Raw genomic sequence first — 27,276 nt, 5'->3', positions numbered from 1 at the left:
AAATTTTGCTTTAAGCAAGGTGTATTTTCACAATTTATTTTGCGTTGTAAACATTTGCATGACAGTTTCATTAATGCGATGGAAGAAAAAACTAAACAAATGCTGTTCTGCCTTTTGCTGATTTCGCGTTCCAGTAATTGATACAAATTAAAATCTTGTACTACTGCATTAAGAATCATTTTGAAAATATTCAAAAGAAATAAACTATGTTTGTTATATTAGTTTTATGACACACAATCTTTACAATGTAAAGTGTTTATTATCGAACAAATCATTTCGTTTGACTTTTTTCTTTGATTTCGGGGGCGAAAGGTTTGCTAGACATGTTTCCTTGAGGAAAACATTTACATTTAGCCGACGCTTTTATCCAAAGCGACTTACAAAGAATTCAGGGAGCAATAAGCGATATGACAACATGAAGAAAGACAACATGATCCCATTGTGAAAAATGAACAAGAATGAGTTTCTCTCACCAAGAGAAACATTACTGAGATAGAGACACAGAAAGGCTTAAACAAAGAGAAACTTATATTGAAAGTGTTTATAATGTCAATAAAGCAGAATTATGGCACTAGGACACCAGGAAAACAGACACATCACAGGACAAAGAATCATTTCACTCGTGTTAGAATCAATATATATAGTAAGGCCACCTCAATAAAGTCATTTAATGATCATTTTCACCTTACCTAAATCAGAGATTATGAAAACGTTTGTTAAACTTTATGTTTGTAATACTTAGAGAAAATAAAGATTCGGCCAAATGTTGATTGAGCAGGAAAAACATCTGGTCTGGAGCTCACAGGTAAACAGTGTAACAAACTGATATGATTGCATACTTAACACATCAAGATGAGGGTGATCTTCGCTTTGAGAGCTCCGCTTCTAGCGCAGTGTAAAACCATTAGCATCGTACAAAACAAAGTGTGCAACTGTGTGGAAGCCACTTTAAAATCTAGTTTCCTTTGTTGTCCTTCGTTTTTGTGTTTGTGCTCATGACCAAAAACTCACGTTAATACTCGTACATTCGTTCACACTTCATTCATACAAACAAAAATCTGACTTCGTCAACCCCCGTCAATCATTCTTGGCCGTCTTCTGTGCGCCATTTCAAGAAGTCCTCTTTCCTCGCGTCCGGTTTAATTTGGTTCCTCATGCCTCCGAGCAGGTTGGAAGTGGCCTCCGAGGCAACTATTAAGGGGCGGACGACGGTGGGCGGGATTTGGCGCAAAACCCCACCCACTGCACCCGGAAGACCTTTCTGCTCGTGCCCGCGAGATGCCACATCGCACAGCGTCTGAGCTGTGTCGATCACTCCCTGTGAAAGCCAAGATCACAATATGCTTTAGAATACCAGACGGATCATAAAACAGTTTAAAAGTTTAGGAAAGCAAAATAACCAGCCGCTTGTGAGATTACTAGCATGAATGGCAGAATAGCTAAAGCAGATAAAAACCAGTCAAAATACGTTTTTATCTCATTATTAATCTCATGGATTATACAAAAACGTACTTCTCTAACGGTGTCATAGGCCTTGGCCACACCCTCTCTGAGGTCAGCTGGTTGAGGGGTGCGTCTGGGACGCTGGGTGGGCCGTCCCTCTGTAATGTAACGTGTCAGAGGAGGGGTCGGAGATAAGATGTCATACACGGTCTCAGCAGTGGCCTTGAAAACGCACAAGAAAAATAGAGCTTTCAGTTAGTAAAGGCACTCAACCACAGGTCTCCGTAACTAACATCATATATATAATAATGTGTCACTTTTTTACAGGTGTATCACTGGGAAGTTATATTTGGATGTGTGCACACCTGAATTGCCTGCACCAGTCTGTTGCTGAGCTCCAGGGCAGCTGAAGCTGTCGACGTGCCAAATGATGCTGCCCCCCTCTGGAGCCCTCGAATAATGCGGCCGTCCTTCCGGTACTGTTCAATGGGCATCCAGAAGAGATCCCGCACGCCGTGAACTGCAGAGTGAAAGGTCAAGAACAAGAATGCCTTTCTTTGTCCGTATTGTTGCTGTCATGAATATATTTGACATGCACTTCTCTTAAAGGGCTCATGACGTGAAATATCACATTCTCTTGTTCTACATCGCTGCTACGAACAACAAAGCACTACAGTACACACAAGCATAAAAGACCTGTACTCACAGAGCTGTACGACAGAATGCATGGGCCCCACACCTCCCAGAATCCCCGGCAGCTGGTTCTTCCTGATGTCAGTAAGCCACTCGTTCACAGCGTACTGAATCACCTTATCAACACCCAACAGCCTGACAGAATTGAGTCATGTGTAAGTCTCTTAAGGTGAATATTTGGCTGTGCGAGATTAGCTGCGGCGTTGCAGTAATTCACAAAGGTTTGCGCTTTTAAGATTTGATTAATTACCCATGTCTACAACACAGTCTCTTCAGCTTCAATTCAGAGCAGTTCAGCTGAGCCAGGCCAATCAGAATGCCCGCAAACGTTCCCTACGAAACAACAGCATGATATTTAATATTATTAACCTTAACTATATTGCTGAGTTACCCATTTGCATTATGGTTGATGTTCAAACCTGCTCAATGAACACATGCTTTCCATGATAGTCCAACCAGATGGGAACTTCAGAGGTGAAGCGGAACTCTCTACAGAAAGAGTGTAAGAGGATATAATTATGATTAATACGTTTTATTGGATACTCTGATGTGGTTTGATGTCTGTCAGATCTTATACCTGAAGTAGATTGGTTGGTCAGAGGAAGAGGAGGAGCCGGCAGAGGAGGAACTCTGCTCACTGTAGGTTGTTTCTATTGATGCAGCGAGATCAGGACCCAATCCAGAGACGGAATCTGTGTCGTCTGGATGCTTTTGAGGAGTGTCAGTCCTCACTGGAAAGACAGATGAGAGAAGATCACACGTTAGGTTACTGGCTTAAATTCTTTGTTTATAAACACATTTGGGATTCCCTGATCTAAACTCACCCTCAGCTGCAGGGTCGACGGGTAGATATGGATTAACTCCTGCAGCCAAGTTACTGAAAAAGTCCTTTAGGAAGAAAAGTGCATCCTGGAAAATATAAACATTATTATGTGACTTGCACCGAGCTCTTTTGAAATATAAATAATGACGGATACGACGTGACGGAGTGCAGTGTACCTGGTCAATGTTGAGTCGCAATGGTAACAGACTCACTCGGAGACAACATTCTGGACCGCCCAGACCGGACTCAGGCATCACCTGAAGTGCTTTCACAGTCAGCTACATTACGGCACAACACAAACAAGAAACAAAGCTACAGTCAACAACACAAGAGAGAGATAATAAATAAATGAAAGAAAGAAAACTATGATATATAAAGAATAATTAAACAAAGATACAAATAAAGAAGGAAATAATAAAAATGAATGAATAAGTAAAAAATTAAAACAAAAATTTCAATAGATCATAAATAAATGAAAATAAATATAGAAAAAATAAAAGAAAAACAAATTAAATTAAGAATAAAAAATAAATACAGTTAAAATAAATGAATGAAGAAAGAAAGAAAATAAATTCAAGTCGGGAAAGTAAGAAAAAACTGAGAAAATCTGACAGAGAATAAATCAAATCAAATCAAATAATACAATAAATGAAGATACAAAGAAAGAACTAACGACCAAATAAAAAAAGAAAGAATTAATAAAAAAAGAAAAATATAATAGAGACTACATAAAATAAGGAAATAAACATAAGGAACAAAAATAAATAAATATAGAATGAAAAGAAAAAAAACAAATCATTGAAGAAAAAAAACAAAATAAAGAGAAAGAAATGTTGTGAAGCCCAGCTCACCATGTTGGAGTGTGCTCTGCGTGGCATGCTCTCACTGGTGTACAGATACAGGAACTTGTTCATTTGAGAGGAAGCCAATCGATCTCGCACCTCCAGCTCCTGAACTATAAACACCTGACGGGAGAAAGGCTGTTCGCCAAGCCCCGCCCCCTCTGCGTCCTGACCGGGCACAGCAGGCACCGGGTACGTCTCATGCTGGAAACTGACCTAAAGAAACAGGAAGTATTAACAAATCTTCCAGTCTCCCACAGCTGTTCCATCACATACTCTGATATACCTTAGTCAGCTGTATCTCCATGAGCAGCGTGTGCTGCCTCCCACTCCCACCAACCCAGCGCCAAGAGTTCTGAGGACGTGAGGGTCCAGCTGAACGAGACGGAGACCCACGTGCTCCGGGGGTGGCCGCTCGAACCCTGACAGACACAAACATCTCAATGACTTGTTTGTAACGTGTGATTTGCTCAAGGCTGTGACCTGAAACTTACTTTTGACTGTGCTGTGGGTGACCAGAGCTGGGTTTGCCCCCGAAGTCTTTTCCACCGTACAGGTGCCAGATAACGGACACTTCTCGGAGCACCATTCTGTTCTGAGGCACTGGAAAGCGGGCGGGAGCTCGCAGCAGATCCGAACTGCCACGTGGCCGTGAGAAATACCCATCACGTACCTTTATAGGGCCCTGAGAGAGCAACGTCACCACAGGCTCACCGTCTCTAGGCTGTCAGAGACAAAGAACATTTCGATAAAAAGTCATTCGATAAAAGGCAAAAGCAAGACGATTAAAGAAAGTCGTGTATAGAGAAAAGATTTACGGATACAGACCGGGATGCCCATCCCAGGAGCTTCAAGGATGCAGAAGTCATCATTATCTGTGGAACATTCTGAGCCTTCCTCTGACATCACATCTGGATTAACTTCCATAGCTGTGCTCACCAGTCCGTCAAGATCAGACTCCTCCCCTTCCAGTACAGATGGGCGGGGCTTAGGAGCTTCTCCCGGGAACAGGTAGACCGAGACAGGTGAGGCTCGTCGGATGGATGGGGAGCCTGCTTGTCAAATACACATAAATATTACATTACACACATACTGCTACAGGCGTCTGCATTAAAACTCAAAAGTCTCACCTGAATCTTGATTCTCTTCGTGTGGGATTCTCTCCGTGTCAATCAAGGCATCTGTGAGATCACATTGGTTAATCTCTGCTGTCTCCGCTGGTGGGCAGGGCGGAAGGGAGGCGGGGCTTTCTGACAGCTGGGAGAAACAGACGGCTCGAGTTCAAACAGCAGGAGTTTGAAGATCAAAAATAAACGGTGGCACGCCAATCTCACCAGAAGCTTCTGTCCGGCGATCTCTGTAGGGGACGTGTGGCGAGGGGGAGGGTGAAGGTCACCCTGAGAGACCAGATACTGCAGCAAGTTAACCAGAGCAGCGCACGAGTCTGCGCAGGTGTGCACATGAACCACGTTATTAGAACAACGGAGCTCGAACAGCGGCTGAGTCTGGAAATATCACAAAAAGAAAATGATTGAGAAAACTGTACATAAAAGAGTTATCATGACAGAAATGATTTGTGGGTGATCAATTAAAAATGTATTTAGTTTAGTCATTAAGTGACAGTTTTAAAACAGAACAACTACAGTAAACTACAACTAAGAAAGGGAACTGGTTGCATGTTACAATATTGACGAATTACAATATTGACAAATCGACACCTTGGAATTATAACTGCAAGTCTTTGCATCCATTTGACTTCGTAGATGAAACTACAGAATAAACGTCACAAAAGTTAGCAATTAAGAATATGTGAATAATTTAACTTCAGACAGAACTTTAAAATTACGAGGCGACGAAGATTTTGAAAATATTATGTAAGATTTACACCAAAACACTGACATATAAAATACTACTCGAATTTCGCAAATTGACTTGCATATTAAACTTTAGATCGTAAAGAAAATGTGAAACATTAGAAGAAATGCAGTAGACCATTTAGTGTCATTTTTAGATGATGTATTAAAAGACTATTCAAGGAAATACAAAGTTAAGATTTCATTACCTTGTTGAATAAAGAAATTTGTGTTTTAAAAGTCTGTCACATCCGAGTGTGATTTGAATGAAGTGCAAAAAGGCTGACAGATAAGTAAACACCTACAGATCTGAACTCAAAGTCTTGACGTTGAAGGGAATAATGTTCATGTTTACGTTATGTCCAATACCTTTATAACACTGACATACTGACAGCACACTGTGAATATATACTGTAAGTAATTCAAACGTATAGAACGGTTTATGTGAGTGATGGTGTGACACTAACCAGTTTACTGGAGTCTGTTCCTTTCCATGTAGTGATGGCCAGTTCCAACAGATCAATGTCTAACACACACACATAATCTAGAAGAGAGAGAAAACGATCATTAAATGAAGCCTTCATAAAAACTCACATTTTGAAAACTCGACATTTTAATCAATTTTCACTTAATATTGCTCAATAATAACATTCATTCAGAAGCGAATCACTTGCTAGTAAGTGAAAACATACCTCGCCTCAAATCCACTGTATCACTTTCACATTTATCCGACAGGTACAACGCAGAGTCATCCAAGATAAACCTAACAGGAATTACAGAGCAGTTAGATCTGACAAAAAACTAAATCCTCAGTAGATCTGTCAAGATCACAAACGGGTCGCCAGTACCTGAGGTGAAAGGTCGCTGTGTCCACGATGATGTTACTGGACAGAGAGAAGGACTCCGCGGTCAACAAAACTCGCAGAGAAAGATAAAGCGGTCTGAAGGATAGAAATGACCGAAAAATGACATCATCTTTCAAATGCATGTAGGGATATTTGATAAACTACTATCGTGGGTATTGTGACACCTGTAGTCAACCGCACAGGTGGCCAGGTGAGTGTGTAGAACTGTGATGACGGCAGGTGGGGAGTATCCTAAAATATCATCATCTATAACGTCAAGGAAATCAACTATCTGCATGAAGAAACATGCACATTAGATCATTCTGACACAGCTGTACAAAGATGTCAACTTTATATGTGACGTGACAGCCGACCTGTTCATGCCAGCTGTGATTGGTCAATGCCATGTGATGTCGTAAAGTAGCACCGTGGAGTCGCAACGCGACCAGAAACTCCTGAAGCGAAACGAAGAGGGTCACAGACGCACATAAATCATCTTGATGGGCAAACACGGTAAAATACAAACCTTGACATTTCTCTCCAGGTCTAATGTGATTTTGATGGCAGTCGATAGCATTTGGATGTTGGTTTCTCTGCCACTGACGCTGCTCACCCCTACCTCCGTGGGGTAAATGGTAGGGTCCAAATGACCTGGTGGTGTGAATCTGGGCATTTCTAATCTCGCGGGGATGGGGGAGTCTGGGACCTCCGCTGTAAAAAAAACCCACAATATTTACGAGTCTGAAAAATGTAGATCAAAATTCAAACCTGCTATGTGAAATATCCATTTGTATCACACGCCAAAATGCATTATTATAAATGTTTGGTTGATTAGTTATTCGTTCACAGGTTACCTTTATGATAGAGCTCCACTCTTCTGCTCTCTATGGTCAGGAAGTTAAGATTTGGATTGTTCTGGTGCTGCGTCACACTAAAAATCTTCCCCCCTTCCAAGTCCAAAATGAGTTCTCCATGACACTGTTCCACTTTACGCCCGGCCTCGTTCTACAAACGGGGGAAGAGCACGACATTTGCCACTTTAGGAATATGAAAACAGTTTCTAACATCTTTGGCTGCTGACTAGAAAAACAAATTCATAATTCTCAAGCAGCGACGTAATCTGATTTTCTGAGCGTTTCCTGACCTTGCTGTCAGTCATGGCTTGTAGGCGACCCTTGCCAATCAACACAGTTAAACAGAGCAGACTGAGGGCGTGGCCAGACTGAGGCTCCGACTGTTTTCTTCTCTTTGATTGGCTGGCAGAGTAAAACTGAGGCTCCTCCTCCTCAGAGTCAGAGTCTACAATAAGAAGAAACACAAAACATCAGGGTACGTTTTTTATTGAAAATAAAGCATGTCATGCATTGAAATATGACTCTGAGACTGACCAAGTCTGAAGGCGGATTTACAGAGGTAAAACTCGTCCTTCTCTTGTCTACGCTGGTGAGAGGGACTACGGGCACCTCGTGAAGAGAAGGAGGGTGCTGGGGGAGTAGGAACGGGAGGAGGCTCCCACATCAAAAGATCATTATTAATCCTGGCAGAAGAGAAAGAGAATGTGTTTAAATACACTGTTTGAAAATAAAATGACATTTTTGACATCAGCGTGTTGGTCTGATTGATTCTACCTGTTGTAGATGCTCTGGAAAGCTTCTTTGCTGGGCAGGAAAATAAAAGCTACAGGAAACGTGATATCGACCACATACTGACACTGACATATACACTGAGACTGAAACTCTTTCATTTCCTCTGGGTCAGCTGGGATCACCATCTGAGACAGAAAGAGAGAGGTGTAATGATGGAGAGAAGACAATAGATGCTGTAAATAACCGAATGAGAAAAAACAAAGGCCAGACCTCTTCCGTCTCAAACATGGTGCGGTTGGATGAGAATGGAGAGCTGTTCTTCTCTCTGAGCTCACAGGGATTCTCCAGAGACATGGAGGCCAGACCCAGATCTGTGTTGAGTCCTTCACACGCGCCTCTGCTGTCAGACCCTGCTCCCTCATTCACCCGCACCTGAATCCTACAGACGACACCAACGGTTGAACATCAAAACACATTTTTTACATTTGAAAAGATTTTTGAAATGTCATTTGTATAAAATTTGGGAGATTTCAGTCTTTCCCCAATCAAATTTAGGCAAATCTGAGGCGTTGACCATGTCTCCTCTGTACAAGAGACCAGATTGACTTTCTAAGGTACTATAGACTAACCCTAACAGAAAACTATTTGCTGTTTTACATGTATCATTTATTTTGTTGCATTATTGCGTTAATGTTGTTGCTGCAATAATGCTATTGTTGCATTATTTATTTATTATAAATATTCTGTTGAAAAAAATGACAACATGCCAAACGTGTCCAAAGAAATATTGGTAACAGAAAGGTGCTATTTGTTAATGCATTAGCTGACACGAACTAACAATGAACAATACTTCTGCAGCATTTACTAATATGAATTCATGTTCATTTAATGCATTATTAAAATCAAACGTTTTCACTGTTAACATTGGTTAATGCAGCATGAACAAACATGAGCTTTAACTGCACGTGTAATGGTGAACATGGAAAGGATTAATAATGTTCGCTAATGCATTAACTAATAGCACCTTATTGTAAAATGCTACCGGAATATTTGATCAGATTTACTCAATATAAACGAATAAACACAAATAGTCACTTTCTCACCTGGGCATGGCGTCTGGGTTTTGTGGATCTGGACTCTTCTGTACACAGATACAGGGAAATGCCTCTCCCTCCCAATCCTCGTACACTCCTAAAACAAACACAACACCACCTTCCAAATGAACCACTTTTCTCCCAAGCTTATTAAGACCATGTTGAAATCACGTATGCGTTTCCTGACCGTGTAGATCTGTAAAACAGGCCTCCAGCAGTTTGGTAAGTTTGGCTCCAGGGCTGCTTGGGCCCTCCTGAGGAACATCTGGCCCCTGCTGGGACCTCAGCTCCAGGTTGGAGATCTGCAAGCTCAGGATCTCACTGCGCACCGCGTGCTGACCCGGGGGTCTCCTCAGACCCAGGGGTCGAAGGTCAGGGATGGGGAAACGCACCTTCAGCACAGCGTGAGGAGATTGAAGTGCCAGGGAAGAGTGAAGCTCTAACAACTGAGACTGCGGGACAAACTAAACATCAGCATTTAACCAAATAAATTACAGGTCAGGAAGAAGAACTGGTTAGTATTTCTAAGCTATAAAGTCTAGTGACCTCTGGTGCATGTGCTTTGGTTCTTTGGGGTGGTGTTGGACAATGACTCAAGGCTTGTAAGATGTGCTCCAGTCGGCACAGAATATCCAAGTCCAACTCAGAGCTGAGTTCTCCGAGCTCAACCTGTAGAGAACTGTCTCTGCGGACCACACGTCTCCTGGTTCCACTCTACACATCAGAGAGATAGAAAAACAGCTTCATACATACTGATATAAAATTCATACTAAAAAGGGGTTTGATATTTTGTCTGATAATCTGTCACATATGGGTCACACAATTGTGTTACCTTGCGCATTTGCTTCTCACACAGACTGTGGTGGAACTGAGCACACGGTCTGGCAGCCGCACCCATCGTGAAGTGACCAGCTGACTGGAACTGCAGAAGCTGGGAGAACAAAACGTATGATTAAATATGCGAAACAAAGCTACTTCGTTCATCTGTCTGAAAGCTGATAAGCTGCCGAGATGTAGCGTGTACCTCTGTGTACTGCGGACCACCAGAATCCCACAGGGACTCCAGTAGCTCCAACCTGCTGAAGGAGAGATCAGAGGTCGTGGCTCGGGTGTGTCGCCCTGCGCTACGCATCTCACACGCTAGCTGCACAGCGGCACCGGTCACCCTGGAGGCATGAGGAGAATCAGAAGATATGCATGCAGACATACACAGTAAATGAGCATCCTGCTGTACCTGATGTGAGAGTGAGGACACGCTTTAGCAAAGCTCCCGCGCAGATTTTGGAAGTCTCTCTCGCTGAACATGCTGTCTTTAAAGTACGCAAGCTCCCGGAAAAAAACCTGCGACACCTCAGCCAATGAGGAGAACCCGTCGGCACCGGGGAGCGGTTCCTGCTCTAGCAGAGTCAGCGTGACTCCGCCCAGCGAGAGGCGGAGCAACGAGTCTGGTTTCATTGGCTCTGATTGGCCACCACGAGACGAACGTTCTAGAAGAAAGAAAAACAAGTTGACTGACCGCATAACAACACAGAAGTTATATAAAGTGTGTGTATGTTTAAAACAAGGATCCATACTTGAGGGTCTGCTACATTGTGGTAAACTAGTTAAGGATCCTGGTACAGGATAACGACGAGGACAGTTAAGCATTCCCTGGAGGTTAAATATGATATGATAAAAGAACAAGCCAATCACACGCTGTCCAAACACAACCACATAAACAGAATAAACGTCTCTAGATGAACAGACCTGTTGAGACAGAGGATTTGACTGGGCCACGCTGCTTTGACTTTGAATGGATGACTCCATGTCACTGTCTGAAAATTCACTGCCAGAGCGTGTGGACAACACACTGCTGGTCATATTGCCGTGACCCATGGAGTAAAACATCTCTGAGGAAATAAAGAACAGTCACATTTAAAACATAACAAACACAGATAGTATGCCAATTCAAACACAATCAATTTCCTCAACCAGACATTATTTTTCTGTACTCGCCTCCATTTTCCATAGTGTTGACGTAGGGCTCTGCGTCCAGTTCCAGGTCTCTGTCCATTATCTCTGCACTGAGCTGTTTACTGAGATCTTCTTCAATCAAACGCAGATCATCAGAACCCAGAGGTCTGGACACCCCTCCACCGGACACCCCACCACCACCGCTGCTGCTGCCTTCTAACAAAAACAGAACGATAAAAAATGAAACACAGTAAAGGCCTGTTCATAGGAAGTTTCATGTTTTAAAAAACTTTTCTAAATGTAAAAGAACAACTACCGGGCATTTTTCCGCTTTATGGATGTGCCATTTTCAGTAAAAAAGTGAAATATCAATTCTCATCAAATGCATTTATTATACATATGTTGAATCTGTTTATATTTTACAAAAGCACCAATGAGTCCTGACATCAGAAAAATGTCTATGCACAAGTTTTTATTTTAAAAGAGAGAAAAATGTATGCGTTATGGTTGTGACAAAAAAGGCTGCACAACATCATTTGTGGGATTTCTGTGAATTGACCAAAGCAATAATAACCAACAAATACAGAAGGTATGGCTCTAGTGTCGTGGGATCTTTAATGACCACAGGGAGTAGGGACCTCGGTTAAACGTCTAATCCGAAAGGACGGTTTATACAAACTTTAAGAGAGACTTAACATGGGTATTTAAACCACCGACTATTGACAGTGGACCTATCAATATGGTGAAAATCTCTAACATCTGTCATGTTAAAGAGTACATAACATGAGATCATGAAAATCACATTTCATTCAGTGTGTAATATTGCCGTGTTTCAAAGTAAGAAGTCTGCCAAGTTGTAAATCCGAAGGTGAGATGATAACAAAATTATTGGCTTGGAAAAAAGAGAGTCGACTCTGAGTCACGTGGATTTACATCACTACATATAGGCCCCGTCTAGGTTTTGCTTGGACTGTTCGTGAAAACTTCACTCTTCTCCCCCAAACACTTTAACTTGTCTAAACCATCTGACCAATCACATCCGACTAGGATAGCGGAAAGGAGGGGATTAGACAGATGAATATCGGAACAAATCATTTGAGAGTCAGTCAAGAATTAAGGTAAAAATAATGACCTATTATTACGAAATAATAGTGTTTTTACACCTTCTATGTACATAAACTTGTTTCGGAAGCTACTTAAACCAAAGTAGGACCTTAAAAATGATGTACCGTTTAAGGCTGACATTTGCATGGAATTGCCCAACTATAAATATACAGACAATTAATTATGATTAATATTTCTTTAAGCTTGTGAAGGACAAAACATTGACAGCCAATTAAAATCCATTTGAATTACAAGGGCTCACGTGTTTATGAAACTGTGGGAATGCATTATGTAGTAGCTAGTTATGTAGTTATTATTCTTGGTGTGAACGGGCATTTAGATTAAACGTGAACATCAATAACTTCATCTTGTCATCTCATAACATTTTAGAAAATGTATAAAGCACTTTTATTACAGTGAATTGAACTTTGATGTGTACAGCTTTGCAAATGAGAAGCAAAGAAATAAGCTTGAGCTAAAAGCCATCAAAGCATCAGATTTTTTTGCGAGAGATGAAGAAACGTTGTGCTGATGACCGTTTGAACGCCGTGGGTACCTGACGTCTCAATGCAGAGGGCAGACAGGAGGTCCGTCAGGTCAGTCACTTGACTTGGAGACAGCAGCAGGTGGAGGCAACCGACCTTACCGTCCAGCTCAAACTATGAAAAGAGAGACATAAATCAGACCCTTGGAGACTGAAACTACTGGACTGAAATCAAACCGGAGATATTTTAGGCATTACTGATGTGATCTCTCATGCACACCGAAGCAAAATGTTGAATCATTTGATCAAATCTTAAACGAAATATTCTCATTTACTTATTTTGTTTCGCTTATGTATAGCACTTAGGAATAGACAAAATGCTTTTTCTCAGTCCGACACAAACCTTGGGTCCAGGCAACATTTCGTTCTGTTTAATTTTGACCGTCGTCTCTATGAATCCTGAGCATTGCCCGATCAGCAGTGGCTCGGGGGGCTTCTGGGTATGATGCAATGGTTGAGAAGGTTTGGAGGCATCCTCTACATCTTCATCACACTCATCTTCATCTTTCTCTTCCGTCTTCATGGCCTCCCTGCTGCCCATCATAACATCAGAATGAATCAGCCCCTGTGACACACAATCAGTTAAGTCAATACCAAACCTGCAATCTGTGGGTTACCAGGATTCTTAACCATTTGGCCACACCAAAATCTAACTTTTATATTTATATCCCAAAGTTTGATATTCTGACCCTGACCTGCTGTGATCCTCCTAGGGTCTCGTAAAGCAGCTGTACAGAGTTAAGCTGAAGGATCTTGTGCAGGAAAGCTGGTGGCTGGTGGATGTCCACAGGCACTGTCTGGCTTGAGTCTCTCACAGCTTCATCACAATAGTCAACCCTGCAGTACCACAAACCCCCACCGGGGCAACAACACAGTTCAGTCACTAATAAACAAGCATATTCTGGGAAGGTGTGTGTTTATGAGAGACTATGTGTCAGTGAGTATGTCATCAAAGTGTTTTCAGTTGAACCGGTGGATCCACTAAAAGAATGCCTGAAAAGTATCCAACAAAATGAATGTGAATACAGTATTTTCTTTTACATTTTTTGACCAATTAAGAGAATTTGTTTTACCAAGAAAGCATGCCAAGGTCAATCTAAAAAAATGACACATTCCCAATATATTATACAGCATAAATAAACAAACACTGCAGATGCATGTGTGGAAAAATGTATATGCTGACCGTTTAATTCGCATCTCTAAGGCAATCCCCGTCTCGGCATCCAGGGGATGGTGTTCTACTCGCACTATGGTGTCCAGGAAGGTGACTTTAATTCGACGTAGGACTACAAAAGACAAATACAATACAAAATACACGGACTGACAGGCTGTAATACAATACTGTAATGCTGATATCTAAAAAAACAGGGCATCAGGAATTAGTATGTCATGAAAAGATTACACAGAGTGGTCAATAGTGGCATTCTGTGGTTAAATAATTGTATTTCTTGAGCACTACACTTTTGCCATATAACTTCAGTTCACTGTCTAACATCAATCATATATAATATCCATTTATGTCTAGATGTACAATAAAACAAGATAATGTTCTCAGTTTTAATAGCTAAAAATTGATTTATCGTCTGGGTTTATATTTATCAATGTCTTGTTTAACAATTAATCTTCAGACATGAAGACGTAAATAACATGAAACTAGATATAAGACTGCCTTGAATCAATAACAACTGTGATATACAGGCAAAACACAATTTAAGACTAAAACAGATCAGTATATCCAAAATAAACACAAGTCTTAAGTTGACTGAAACACACCCGTCTCGATGGTCTGTGCAAACATTTCCAGCCCCTCCAGGGGAGCAGGTGGCTCTTCGGACGCCTCCGGTGGGTCCTTCAGGCACTCCTGGGCCAGCTGCATGCTGGACGTCATGCATGAGGACCACCCTTGGGAGTCCCAGCTCCCATCTAACAGAGACAATTTTAATGAGCCATAAACACTGTAGAGACTGAGGAGGACATTACCGAAAAATATATAAGTCCCGCCCCAAACTTACGCCATTGGTTAACCCAAGACAGGATACTTGAACAAACAAAGCATGTTTTGATAAACGTCACTGCTTTTCAAGAAGTCTATGAATCGCTTTAAGTGAAGAGGGATTGACGAGAATATTTTAACCAAAAAATGGTTTGGTTTAATGGTTTTTAAATCATTACATTTGGCACATCCAAGAGCTGAATATGTGGTTACATTCTTGTGTCACGCTAGACACTTACTTGTTCTGTATTTGGGTCTGCATGTTATTTGCAGTCCAGTGATTTCAAGGGTGCAGTGGTCCGTCACAAGTGCCGCCCAGGGAATGGTCACCGAAATGCTGCTCACAAAACCTTCGACAATCTCTAGTGGAGCACCTAAAGACTCCAAAAACTCATTCACCGCCTGAAAGAGAAGATTTTCATTTAGAGCATCTAAAGGTGGACAACATGCCAGGTCAAAACAGAACATCATGCCAAAAGAAGTGGTGGCTTTGAAATAAGGAAAGGATGTTGTTGCTCCTGTAGCTCAAAAGATAATAGCTTTCTATTGTAAGGTCATGAGTTCGATTTCTACATAGTTCAAACATCTTTGGGTTTGATCGCCCCAATGGCTTTGACTCTCCGAGGTATGAAGAGATGTGGGAGAATATTCCAAAGGTAATAGGTTACATAGGCTTTAAATCTCCAAAAGGTCATGAATTTGATTCTAAGGAGTCATGAGTTTAAACTCACATGGGTTAGAATAATAAAAAGGTAATAAAATACACAGGGTCTTGGGTCCGAATCCCCAAAGGTCAGGAATTTGATTCCCAGGGGTCATGGGTTTGAATCCCCAAACCAAATGGGTTCGAACACATGAGTTTGAATATTCCAAAGGCAATGAGATACAGAGGATTTTAGGTTTGAATCGCCCATAAGTCATAAATTTGATTCCCAGGGGTCATGAGTTCCAACACACATGTGTTTGAATTCCCTAAACATAAGGGGTTTCATTCCGAAAGGTCATGGGGTTCGAACACACGAGTTAGATTCAGAAGTTACAGATATTCAGCGTTAAATTCAGAAGGTAAAAATATACACAGGGTTTTGAGTTCGAATCCCCAAAGGTCATGCATTTGATTCCCATGGTTCATGGGTTCGTATCCCCCAAACAAAATGGGTTCGAACACATGAGTTTGAATATTCCAAAGGCAATGAGATACAGAGGATTTTAGGTTTGAATCCCCCATAAGTCATAAATTTGATTCCCAGGGGTCATGAGTTCCAACACACATGTGTTTGAATTCCCTAAACGCAAGGGGTTTAATTCCGAAGGGTCATGGGGTTCGAACACACGAGTTAGATTCAGAAGTTACAGATATTCAGCGTTAAATTCAGAAGGTAAAAATATACACAGGGTTTTGAGTTCGAATCCCCAAAGGTCATGCATTTGATTCCCATGGTTCATGGGTTCGTATCCCCCAAACAAAATGGGTTCGAACACATGAGTTTGAATATTCCAAAGGCAATGAGATACAGAGGATTTTAGGTTTGAATCCCCCATAAGTCATAAATTTGATTCCCAGGGGTCATGAGTTCCAACACACATGTGTTTGAATTCCCTAAACGCAAGGGGTTTAATTCCGAAGGGTCATGGGGTTCGAACACACGAGTTAGATTCAGAAGTTATAGATATTCAGCGTTAAATTCAGAAGGTAAAAATATACACAGGGTTTTGAGTTCGAAACCCTCAAAAGGTAATGAATTTGGTCCCTGGGGTTATACATCCAAACACGTTGAGTCCCCCAAAGGTCATTAAGTAGGTTTTCAGGGATTACGGATTCGAAAGCACATGGATTTGATCCCCTGAAGGTTATGGGTTTGAATCCCCAGAAGGTACAAACATAAATAGTACGACAGTGCCAGTTGCTTTGGATAAAATACTTTTATAATTTTGTGACAGATGACACAAACAGCTAAACGATGAGACACAAAGAATGTGAAAGCAAATGTGATCGAAACACCAACTTCCTCAGCAGTGTGAACTTGAAAGTTGTGTTGATCTCAAATGTTTCCAGATATTGCGAAACAGTGGCAGGGGTAAATGAGAGGCACATGGTGGACATATCCTACAGAAGCTGGCCTGGACATCACTGGTCTCACTTACCCAAGCATCCAGGTTAATTTCCCGAATGACACCGCTGCCATTGTACAGGTCCAAGCTCAGCTGGTCCAAACTGAGTCTTTCCTCCAAAAAGTGGCCCAGGTAGTGCTGCAGGAGGTACCGACAGGCCCGTTTCTTTATTGAGCCCGACCATGGGAAGAGCCACCGAGACATAGGGCCACGACAGACGGGGAGAGGGAGCTGAGAGGTGGCGAAACAAGAGACCAGCCCTGCATAACAGATTTAAGGGCCCTCGGTAGTGTGTGCAGACGAGAATTACAGAGTGAACGCGAGCTGGGGTGGACAAGAGCGGACGAACCCGTCGAACTTCCTGTCCTTTGACACCAAAATCCCCGGAGTCTTCGCGTTTGGACCTGGGTTTGAACAGAGCGCCTTTAAAAAACGATTATTTGCGTTGAAACGAGACGCTCTGTTGCTTATTTTGATCGCATATGTGAGAGAAATAAGCGACGAGTCCTCTTCGGCTCTTCTGAGGCAACGTTGTTTATTGTTTTCATACCAGGACTCAACGAGTAGCGTCATGACGTCAGCGCGACGTCGGAAGATGCGCTGCGAGGCCGCCATGTTGGGAAGGTCAAGCCACCAAAACAACTGAACAGTTATGTTTGTTGGATTAAATGTTATGGACATTTCTTACTAGAGATTCACATAGAAGCTAGATTATTTGAAGTGTCATATACATACCTGAAAATAGTACAATCATCATGTTACTATACTGTGCCATTAAACAGTACTTGAACTTCCAGAATCTGTTTATTCATTATAATTTCTTTAATTTAAATAGTGGTAAAATTAGCACAAATTCTCTAAAATACAAATAACTTTGAGCTCTTTCATTGCATTTGTGCTGCGCTTACCAGTGCTCCTTTATGCCTACTAAATAAATCTCATGCCTTCAATTTCATATTGAAGCTTTCATGTCAAAAATCCTAAGAATTTCATAGTTAAAATTGTTTTCAAATGTTATAAGTTTTTCTTCACAAACTTTACTGCATTACATTTTTGTAATCAAAAGGTTCCGTTTTAATATAACAATGACTCGATGAAGTTTATATTTGATGTCAGTCTCATTGAGAACACATGCAATAAACGTAAACTTTATTTTCTTGTTAACATTCACGTGAACGTTTTTTACTATTTAATCAAACGAAAAAAGCATGTTTGATTTTGAACATCACAATTAAAACTGAAAGATGCTTTTTAAAAATGATAACAGAATCAGTGCCGTGGTGTCATTTGTTCAAGTTCAACACGAAGTAAAGTCGTTAAAGAAACAACACAACAAATATTCAACAGTGTCAAACAAACCTCTGCGTTTCATTGCAGCTTGATACATCACAAATTTAATGCCAAACAACAAATACAACTATGTACGTGCGCACAAGTATACTTTCACATGCATATCTGCATGTTTATTGGCATCTTCACTTAATGAAAGCTACTGTTGGAATCCTCCCTTGTTCCTTCAAGAGACAAAAATGTGTGAATGAAACTAAATGTCTAGTTTCACATCCAAAAAACTTGACGATTTCTTCGTTTACATTCAGATCAATTTGTATGTGCTGTGTTTATCCTGTACATGTGGATTTATGTTTACGGCCCTCGAGTCAGAACACTTTTGTGCTTTTACCTTCAGTTCTGTAAAAATCTGTGCAGCTCGCTGAAAATCCCACGCATTATCCTGCAGACATCTGACAGCAACACAAACACCTTCAATTCAAGACTTATCAACAGGATAACACTGAACAGGGTGAGTGGTATGACCAAAATAATGTAAATGATTCTTACCAAACATCCCCTAGTTGAATCGTTTCTACTAGTGCATTATTTTCATACCACCCTCCCCACTAATATGACTAATATTCTAATAGATAAGATACGTCTGGTTGTTCCCAGTAATTATACAAGTGTGTAAGAGTATGTTTGTAAGAGATGTAATTCCTGTTTCCCCTCTCACTTTTGAGACCATTCCAGGTTCATTTGAGAGCTCTGGGAGAAGGCAGAGAGCATTTGCTGCTGGAATGCAGAGAGGGTGGACACTGGGCCGCTCGAGGCAGGTGTTGCGAATGCTCTGCGTTTCTCCTCAGATGTGGCCGTCCTCACGTAGAGTGCATCATTGACCACACATAGACTGCAACACACAATGAAGATTCTCATGAAGGACAATTTGATCAAATTTGATGTCGGGAACCATATCAAAACGCGACAGCCTAAACAAACAAAAAAAACGCCGGTGTTTTACTGGTCTTTCCTACCCAGAATTTGGAGCTGGAACTGCGATGAAGACTCTGGTAAACGCCCTGATGAGGTCGTTCGATCTGCCATCAACTAAATCAAGAAAAAAAATCAAAGTTTGTTGATCATCACAGAATTACATCACCATTTTACTCTTACCCTCACCCTCTTTGAACACTCCATTCACAGTGAACGCCAATAAAGTGCTCTACGGAAAAGACAAGATGACATTAATGTGTAAATAGGAAAACTTCAGTGATAACAAGTCAGCAGATTTCATTGTAGGACTTACCGTAAATGTATTAACATCCATGGTAAATGAAGTGAAGTCGTGCTGGGTCTTGGGCAGTTCATTGAGGAAGGTAACAATGTTCAGCCGGGAATGTTTTAGCAAACGGAAGCGTGTGTCTGTTAAAGAAGGCAAAAGAAACTTTAAGATTAGCAGGTGAAGCCAAGCGAAGAAACTCTAATTTGTTTGTTTGTCAGGTATGACACTTACAGGAGTCTTTGACCTGCTTCATATTGCGGTTGTCTTTATGATACTCTCTCATTAAGTACCTGTGTAATCGACATTAAGCAGTGACATCAGCGTCTCTGTTTTAAAGATATTTAACTTTTGAATTATAACAATTTGTATGACCCTTCATGAATTGAAGGACTACATTCAGTCTACTGTACTACATTGTACACTTTGCGTTATACTTGTATATATACCAAAATGTAATTCAAAATTAGACGAAGCACAAAAAATAGACTTTGCGTAACCATCAAATACAAGTTCACACTATAACATTACAACTGATTGTCTGTGTCATTGTAATAACATCAGAAAATATTTACTCTTTAAAATAATGATTTATAGGTACGAAAACCTCAAACCATGTAAAGATAAATGCATAAATGAAAGCAGGTTTCAAATAAAGACAGTGATAAGGAGTCAAGTCACAGATCGTAGCTTTAAGTTCTTTTTCAGCCACTAAATTTGGACAAACTTTTAAATGCCATTAAAATGAAACAATCAGTAGCATGCGAAACACATCAGGATTCAGACCTGGAGACATCGGTGCCGAGTGGCAGGCTGAGGGAGAAACAGGATCCATCATGATATGCCTCCAGCAGCTGCTGTCTGTGTCCTGAGTCGTACACGCTGTAATACCTGCCACGAAACAACATTTCACTGCCGCCAAAAACATTAGAACCTAAAAAAATTACAAATGAAAACACTTGCACTTACTGTTGGAGAAAGGGCTGGATGACGCCCCTGATTTCCTCCGAGGCAAAAAAGCTGCCCTGGATTGATTACATATACACATCCATTCAAAAACCCCACATGGACCTGCTTTCCATCAATATAACAGCGAGACCTTCATTTACCTTACAGGGATGAACAGCAGTGCTGGTGTCTACACCAAAACAGATGGGAGGCGGAAGGACATGACCGTCCTGAAAACAAATCGCATTAGAAAAAGATTGATTGATTCACTAATTACTTTTATTAAAGAATGCAGTGCATTCAAGGTATGCATTTTAGCAATTTGTGTTTCCTAAGAATTGAACCCAAGACCAGGGAATTTCTGTCATTGACAAATTAAAGGCTGACTTTGTGCTGTGAATACATTCTGTTTAGGTATAGAGAGTTAATTTAGTGGATAAATATTTATAAAAAAAAAAGAACTTACCAGTTTGAGAAGGCTGGGAAATCGCTCCCGAACCACTCTGTCAATGTAAGAGAAAACAAAGACACAAGAAAAACACAAGCACTGTGCTTTTCATTTTTTTGGGGGGGGGTTAGGGTATTTATGTATTATGCGTATAAATCCAACAAGATAGACAGACACTGACCTGATAAATGTGGTCTGATCTTTAAAGTAATCACACAGCGGGTTCCTGTCCAAACACAGTTCAACCAGCCTGAGACCCTTGAGGTTATCCAGTTCCTGTTCAGACTTCAGCTACACATATACACACACACGCAGATAGAAAATAACACATGTTAATGTAACAACACATTAAACAGCAAAGAACACAGAAACAGAAGAGTGCAGAACAAACACTATGAATCATTCAGGCGCAGTGACCGGGGCATCTCTCACCTCATTATGAGACAGATTCAGTGCCTTCAGTCGGGGGGTTTTCTTCACCAGGTCTGCAAGGCCAGTCAGCCTAAACAGCTTGTTGTTGCTCAGATTCAGACATAACAACTGTGATCATAAAGAGAGAAAATTTTACTGTTCAAAACATTTGCTAAGAATATTGGAACATTATTTCTCAAGTGAAGACATTTTTTTTGGGACTAAAACATTCTGGGCCAGAAAATGATGGTTACATTTATAAAATATATTCTTTATTTATGTGCAATTATTTAAATGTTAAAATTCAAGTATGTCTTTTTTAATAACTGGTTCAAATATTACTGTTAGTTTGATCAACCGGAACCAGGAACACTTCCAATAACAACTGATGCATTTGTTGCATCAAAGAGTGCAGAACAGTACTCTACTCTCAGCCCGTCTTGTCTCATTGCTTCAAGGTTACTAGAGCGCGCAAGACGCAGTCCAAGGTTACCAGAGCGGGCGGGACGCAGTACATGCCCAGACCTGACAAAAGCTGTGATGATAAAGCTGGACAAAGTACGTGGCGACTCTACAAAAATTCAGCCGCTGTTAGATTATTAATGATAATCTTAAATCAATATTTTTATTTTGCCTCGTTGTGCGCGCACTGTCGAGCTTGTGCAGAGGCTGCAGCCTTTGCCAGAGGGGAACTGGAATCCCCTGGTTAGGCCTGGTTTCCCTCTGAGTTTTTTTTTCTCCTTCATTTTTGGGTTCCTCGCCGCCGTTTGCATAGGCTGTTAGAATTTTATAGTTTATAGTTTTATTTAATTAACACTGCATATAGGAATTTGTAGTCTGTCTGATATTGGACCTGTGTTTTGACTTGCAGAACCTTATATGTTTTGCTTATAGCCACAATGTTTTCTTGTACAGCTGCTTTGTAACAATACATTTTTTAAAAAGCTCTATATAAATAATGCAGACTTTACCTGACTATAGAAATAATTTTTACTGGTTACACATTTTTTATTTAATTATTGAAATGATATTTTAGAAATCTTAAAATACTTAAGTATAATTACTTTAAGTTTAATAATAAAATATTTATGAAGGCGTTAATAAAATGTTTTTGCTTAAAAAGAAAACGTTGTCTAACAAAATGACAATTTTCAATCTGTTCTTGTAACAAAAATACCATCATAACACCATATACCAAGATCATTTATGACAATTATATCACATGCCTACATTAATAAAGGACTATAAATCTTATGAAACCTGATTGCCTTTCACTGCTGTCAGATCTCAGATGGCTTGAAATGACCCAGTTGCCCTCTATGACCCTTCTGAATACCAGTACACTCAATTATTTGTAAGCAACCCCCCACGCCACTAAATTCTTGGTGTCATATACACAACACCCCTGAGCCGCAGTGCTCATCAGTGATCATATTCATTTCTTAAACACAAACATGTATAAGCGCTGACCCAGGATCGCTCCGAAACACCTAACAAATGTGTTCCTGGAATCTATGTCTGAGTCTTATACACAGCTGTTTAACCGAGAAATATAATCCCACGGTTTGTTTAACCCTTTCCACCAGCTGAACGCTTTGACCTCCTACCTACGTCCAGATATTGGGAATTTCATTGGATTAGATGCTGCTTCTATATTTATGGTCATGGCAGTCAATGTGCAGCGAGAACTTGGCCTCTGATACACAGTTTTGAAGGAATCAAAGTTGCAACCACGCAGAGCATTTTAAAGCTTGGCATGTCAAAACACAGATCGCATTTCCTTCAGAAAATGTAAAACCCGAGTTCCACGAATGCAATGAAAACTCTGTGACCGGTTTAGTGTTTCTGATCTTACCTCAGGAACATTTTCCTCGATGATTCGTAGCATGGCCTGCATGCAGTTCTTCTGGTTTAATTTCACCTCGATATGATGTGAAACCAAGTCTTGTGGGAAAAATATCACATAAAAGACATTTTTACATTTAGAAAAATACTTTACCTAACACTGTATATTTAAAAGTTACATTTTAATGGTTTCATAAAGCCTCGTAAAAAAATCATGAGACCATATCAAAACTATTTTTTCTTTTTCTGAATATAATATTTATAGGTATGCGTTTAGGTAAAATACATTTTTTTTCCTTAATTCTGTGAACTACTAACAACATTTCTCCCAAATTTCAAACAAAAACATGTTTGAATTGATTTGCATAAAATGAAAAACGGTCAAAATAACAGAAAAGATGCTCTGTATTTTTTCTGTCCTCAAATACTCAGTTCAGATTTACTTTTAAGCAAGTCATTTTTCTACATATATTCTACAGTTCAAAGATTTATATGTGATAATCTCGTCTTTCACATTGCTGTTGACTGACTTGATGTTGAATGACATTTAGAAATGCAGAATAAAAATCTTAACTTGTTCAGCAGCTGTATTTTGCGGTCAAAACACGGCCCTGCAGTATAGAATGTTTAGTTTTACCATGATCAGTGCCGATGCTGCTCAGATCAAGACAACCCTGGGAACCATTGAACCGTTTAGACATGCATTCCTGTAAAAACAGAACCATAATATGAAGTATTAGTGCAGCAAGAGAAAGTCTGAAAGAAAAGCTGTTTTAATTCTTATAAGAAGCTGCCAATCACACCTTTATAAGCTCCAGGTCTTCTTGCTTCAGGTTGTTTTGGTGGAGAGGAGGTTCGACACAAGGGGTCATGATAACAACCACCTGCAAAACAATATTCTATAGTCGATCCTGTAACATAAACTAACTTCAAGTCACTGAAACACGTGTCTTGACATCTTTAGATACTATAGAAGCCTTACTAAAAATATTTCAAAGTTGACTTTAAATAACCATCCTACATTTCTAATTATCGGCATATACAGTAAAGGAAGAGAGAAATGATAATGAATTTTGAAACAAAGTAGAGGAACGGTACAGTACTTTGTACCCTTCACTGTCTGTGATCCTGCGTGATAGTTTGCGTAGGGCGCCGGCAGCGGCCGCATCATCCACGTAGAAATAAACGCTGTGTCCGTCTATAGAGAACTTGACACAAACACAGATTTACTAGACAATCTTACAGACAATTTACAGTCATTGTACGCTTGTACTGTATGCAGCTACGGATGGAACGGCAACAGTGTTCTGTCATTGTATTGCACATGCACGGCACAACTACTGTGTAGCGTTGTACTGTAACGGTCTACAACGAGAGAATAGAGGGTTTGCTGTAGTGGTTACTACGTGACAAATTATGCAAATAAATGTAATATTTAATTTCATGTGACGCTGTATTTTTACAGTATATCATTCTATCATTAGTCTTTTAATGTAATCTGTGTTGATATGTTAATGCAAGCTAATGCTAACGATATTCCATTTGTTGTGTCTACTGTTGAAAACAACACTTCACGGGAGAGGTGACCTAAACGTTCGATTTGATATGCGTGTACGTAGGTACGGCGTTTTAACCACCAACGTCCGGTCGCCGTTGCTGTCATACATTGTAAACAACATGAGGGTAATTAAAAATTGGCAAAGTTTAACAAAAATAAAAAATTTCGCTTAAATAATTAAATGAAAGCAAGACGAAAATCAATTTGTGCCTCTCATATTATCAGATCTGCTGGACTTTTTAAAAACACCCTCTTCTACTTTGGATTACTCACGAGCATTGGACGGAAAGGTACAAGGCTGTGAGCCTGAAGTGTTGTTATCAGCCACTTCTTCTCATACTTTTTCCCATGCGGTATCTGTGTAACAGATGATAAAGATATCAGCCCACATCTAGAAAACTCACATGCTCCTATTGTGACATATCAAAAATTTAAATAGATTCATATCTTCATGATAAGTTCAATGATCTGTTCATTTGTTTATCACTGATTAAAAATGACCATAAGGACATTTTCTCCGCTGTGAGTGTGATGTAAACAAACATTTTAGTGCTTCTGTTTGACTCTTACTGTCATTCTGAACCATGTTATTCCTCCTTTTTCTCTTCCTCTCTCTGCCCCTCCTGCTCCTAAACTACTTCCCCCTCGCCGCCCTTCCATCCACCCCTTTCCTTTCCAGCCACCCCGGCTGAACTTTCCATTTGTAATCCTGCAGCACAAGTTAACATGCATTTAGAATTACACGCAAAGAAATACAATAACAGCTTTTTTATATAAAGTCTCCCTGTCTCATTACGGATTGTCTATACGGACACAAATACATTCACCGACCCGTCAACGATGCTATTCTGAAACCTGCCACGGGGTTCAAAGTTTCCCAGAGGTTGAGCATGACGCTGAAAACAACGTGAATCACTGTGTGCATTCCTGAATGACCTCCGACCTCTATGTCTACAAAACTGCTTGTTGCCGACACGACCATCACGCCCTGAAACACAAACAATAAAAATAAAAGTTCATTATTCATTACATTCTATCAATAGTAACAACGTATATTTTAGTTTTTCAGTAATTTACTCCCTATCAGTGGGCTCATCTACAGTGTGTATATCTATACGTGCAGGTTTGGCTGTCGGACGGCTTAAATATACAGTATGTGTATATTTGAACCCTCTAAATTGTATACGTTACTCAAATAGTTTGGATTCAAAACCTGCTAAATAAACACCACACTATGCTCGCACAGAAATATATGGCATCGCTGAAAGCAAATATAAGAGCTGCTAAAAAACTGTGCATTTACACGAAAAGTCATCTGATGGATTTAGATGGTTTTGCATCTCCTCTTATATAGTTTTACCTGTCGGATTGTTGTCAATGGTCCACACCTTTCTCACCACAGCAGTGTCATTAGGTTCTGGGGGAAGGGTAGATAATATCATCATTCTATAACCTATTTAAAAAAATATATATTTTTTTTGTAGCTAAGCACCTACCGAAAAGCCTTCCTGTCATATTGACATAATTTAATTATCTTTTTGTAAAAAAACGTGCTAGTTACGTTTACAGAAGCAAACTTAAACCAAATGGTTGCACAAAAGAAACGTATTTGTCACATATTAAGCCATACGACTCAAAATAATGTAACTGCGCTCTGTTTATAAAACCATACAGTCGAGAACTACCGTTCCCACAATGCCTTGCGAACTATTACGACTTTAGAAATGTTTTGCTAGTTAATCAACACTTAAACTTAAACAGCAAGTAGTACACTTGTTCTAATTTAAAAAAAAAAAAAGTCATTTTAGATTGCTAATGTTATAGTTACTGGGATCGCTAAGCAGCAACCGAAAAAGCCTTCCTGTCATATTAACATAAAAACACCGCTAATTCCAACGGAAAACTATTTTAAAAGTCGTCTCTTGTTTCAAAAAACGTGCGAGATGGTTGCAGAAAAGAAACGTATTTGTCACATATTGAGTTTATCCTGCCATACGACACAAAAACATTTAATTGCGCTCTATTTATAAAACCATAGTAGCGAACTACCGTTCCAACAATGCCTTGCGAACTATTACGACTATTTTGCTAGTTAATCAACACTTAAACTTAAACAACAAGTAGTACAGTTGTTGTTATTTAAAAAAATCATTTTACATAGCTAATGTTATAGTTACTGTGATTCTGACTTTAACCGTCCTTAGCAACGTGAGTCGTAACGACGTGAAAATGACACGTCCTAAATGTAAACACAAATGAAACACATTCAGTAGTATTCCAATAAGGTTTATCACAAACACCGTCATAATCCACCTTTACAAAATATCTATCAAAACCCAACACGACCCGTGATGATGCTTGACCACACCTGTCAATCAATCCGTATTAATCAATGTCATACAGTAAGCAACTCTTATTAATGTGCCGTCAAAGACAAACCACAAAGCAAACATTTTGTGAACTCTAGTACCTGTATTACGAGGGTAAACGCGTGTTACCACGGACAGATTGGGGTAATAATCCCGATAGCAGGTCATCGTGCACCACCATCTAAATATTTGCGCGACACTGCGTGCTCTCTGACCCCTGCACGTGGCAAACCGACAACGTGCTTATTGTATCTAATCAGA

At 40.2% G+C, this 27,276-nt stretch overlaps 2 protein-coding genes across 5 annotated transcripts; both read right to left on the bottom strand.

The window, feature by feature from the left end:
* Positions 1 to 347: 347 nt before the first annotated feature.
* Positions 348 to 17,456, bottom strand: atg2a (autophagy related 2A). Its single transcript, XM_079480173.1, has 42 exons — positions 16,919 to 17,456; positions 15,013 to 15,175; positions 14,554 to 14,703; positions 13,964 to 14,066; positions 13,476 to 13,617; positions 13,124 to 13,345; positions 12,793 to 12,895; positions 11,175 to 11,348; positions 10,926 to 11,068; positions 10,754 to 10,829; positions 10,414 to 10,666; positions 10,204 to 10,345; positions 10,012 to 10,110; positions 9,726 to 9,893; positions 9,367 to 9,631; positions 9,189 to 9,276; positions 8,356 to 8,524; positions 8,128 to 8,270; positions 7,888 to 8,036; positions 7,644 to 7,798; positions 7,354 to 7,504; positions 7,026 to 7,210; positions 6,874 to 6,954; positions 6,685 to 6,791; positions 6,503 to 6,595; positions 6,347 to 6,417; positions 6,122 to 6,198; positions 5,136 to 5,306; positions 4,932 to 5,058; positions 4,630 to 4,853; positions 4,296 to 4,525; positions 4,088 to 4,223; positions 3,811 to 4,017; positions 3,136 to 3,237; positions 2,961 to 3,045; positions 2,714 to 2,867; positions 2,556 to 2,625; positions 2,387 to 2,469; positions 2,150 to 2,271; positions 1,809 to 1,963; positions 1,513 to 1,665; positions 348 to 1,318 (listed from the first exon to the last, which is right to left on the bottom strand). The coding sequence occupies exons 1-42, from the start codon at positions 17,087 to 17,089 to the stop codon at positions 1,082 to 1,084; spliced, it is 6,099 nt and encodes a 2,032-aa protein (XP_079336299.1). The 5' UTR covers positions 17,090 to 17,456; the 3' UTR covers positions 348 to 1,081.
* Positions 17,457 to 17,924: 468 nt separating this feature from the next.
* On the bottom strand, positions 17,925 to 27,269 carry nxf1a (nuclear RNA export factor 1a). Of its 4 annotated transcripts, none has more exons than XM_079479286.1 (22): positions 27,117 to 27,269; positions 26,007 to 26,063; positions 25,478 to 25,634; positions 25,217 to 25,355; positions 24,920 to 25,003; positions 24,192 to 24,296; positions 23,892 to 23,972; positions 23,726 to 23,795; positions 23,099 to 23,187; positions 21,265 to 21,372; positions 21,014 to 21,123; positions 20,851 to 20,887; positions 20,546 to 20,614; positions 20,406 to 20,461; positions 20,223 to 20,327; positions 19,671 to 19,729; positions 19,464 to 19,579; positions 19,337 to 19,379; positions 19,192 to 19,264; positions 18,894 to 19,067; positions 18,567 to 18,627; positions 17,925 to 18,399 (listed from the first exon to the last, which is right to left on the bottom strand). In XM_079479286.1, the coding sequence occupies exons 1-22, from the start codon at positions 27,181 to 27,183 to the stop codon at positions 18,361 to 18,363; spliced, it is 1,899 nt and encodes a 632-aa protein (XP_079335412.1). In that variant the 5' UTR covers positions 27,184 to 27,269; the 3' UTR covers positions 17,925 to 18,360. The 4 variants fall into 4 exon arrangements, with proteins under 4 accessions (XP_079335412.1, XP_079335411.1, XP_079335414.1 ...); XM_079479285.1 differs by having other exon boundaries at positions 17,941 to 18,399; positions 19,331 to 19,379; XM_079479288.1 differs by lacking the exon at positions 24,192 to 24,296 and having other exon boundaries at positions 17,994 to 18,399; positions 27,117 to 27,228.
* Between the last annotated feature and the right edge of the window lie 7 nt (positions 27,270 to 27,276).

The sequence above is a fragment of the Barbatula barbatula genome (assembly GCF_947034865.1).
Source record: "Barbatula barbatula genome assembly, chromosome: 18".
Taxonomy (NCBI): domain Eukaryota; kingdom Metazoa; phylum Chordata; class Actinopteri; order Cypriniformes; family Nemacheilidae; genus Barbatula; species Barbatula barbatula.
This window is presented reverse-complemented; position numbering and strand designations above follow the sequence as displayed.